The sequence below is a fragment of the Phaethon lepturus genome, unplaced genomic scaffold (assembly GCF_000687285.1).
Source record: "Phaethon lepturus isolate BGI_N335 unplaced genomic scaffold, ASM68728v1 scaffold29622, whole genome shotgun sequence".
Classification (NCBI taxonomy): Eukaryota; Metazoa; Chordata; class Aves; order Phaethontiformes; family Phaethontidae; genus Phaethon; species Phaethon lepturus.
Window position 1 is genome coordinate 762 of NW_010521687.1, and position 448 is coordinate 1,209.

The 448-nt window shown below is 61.6% G+C and overlaps 1 protein-coding gene across 1 annotated transcript in view; it reads right to left on the bottom strand.

Moving 5' to 3' along the window:
- Positions 1-8: 8 nt before the first annotated feature.
- Positions 9-448, bottom strand: part of LOC104616557 (cytochrome b ascorbate-dependent protein 3-like) — a gene marked incomplete at its 3' end in the record, with an annotated part of 1,028 nt that continues 588 nt past the window's right edge. The window contains 2 exon segments of the mRNA XM_010281603.1: positions 9-99; positions 360-448. The exon segment at positions 360-448 is cut by the window's right edge and continues 26 nt beyond it. Coding sequence (XP_010279905.1) covers positions 9-99; positions 360-448 — 180 coding nt within the window.

The window sequence follows — 448 nt, forward strand, 5'->3', positions numbered from 1 at the left end:
CCCAGCACCAGCACCCCGAAGAGGAGGATCAGGAGCCCCAGCGTGTTGGCAAAGACAGCCTCGGCGGGCAGGCGCTTGTACTCCGTCGTCCCGTTCTTCCTTGGGAGAAGAGGGGCCGACAGCTTTCCTGGATGTGCCCAGCCTTCCACTAAGCCCACGCAACCCTGCACCCACCCTGCAGCGGGGAGCTATGCAGGCTCACCACACACCTGAGCAGGGAATTACTCACTTCCCTTTGCCACCCTGTGCTCGGTTTCACTCGATGCTGCTTCTGGCACTGATAGACAATGACCAGCCCAAACCTCCCCCTGAGCTTCCCTCCCTGCAAGGGCTCTCCCCACGCCCTCTGCGATGCTCACAGGCTGAAGAAGAGCTTCTCGTTGATGCCCGACACACACGAGGCCACGGACAGCATGAGGATGGTGGAGCCGAAGAAGACGTGGACGGG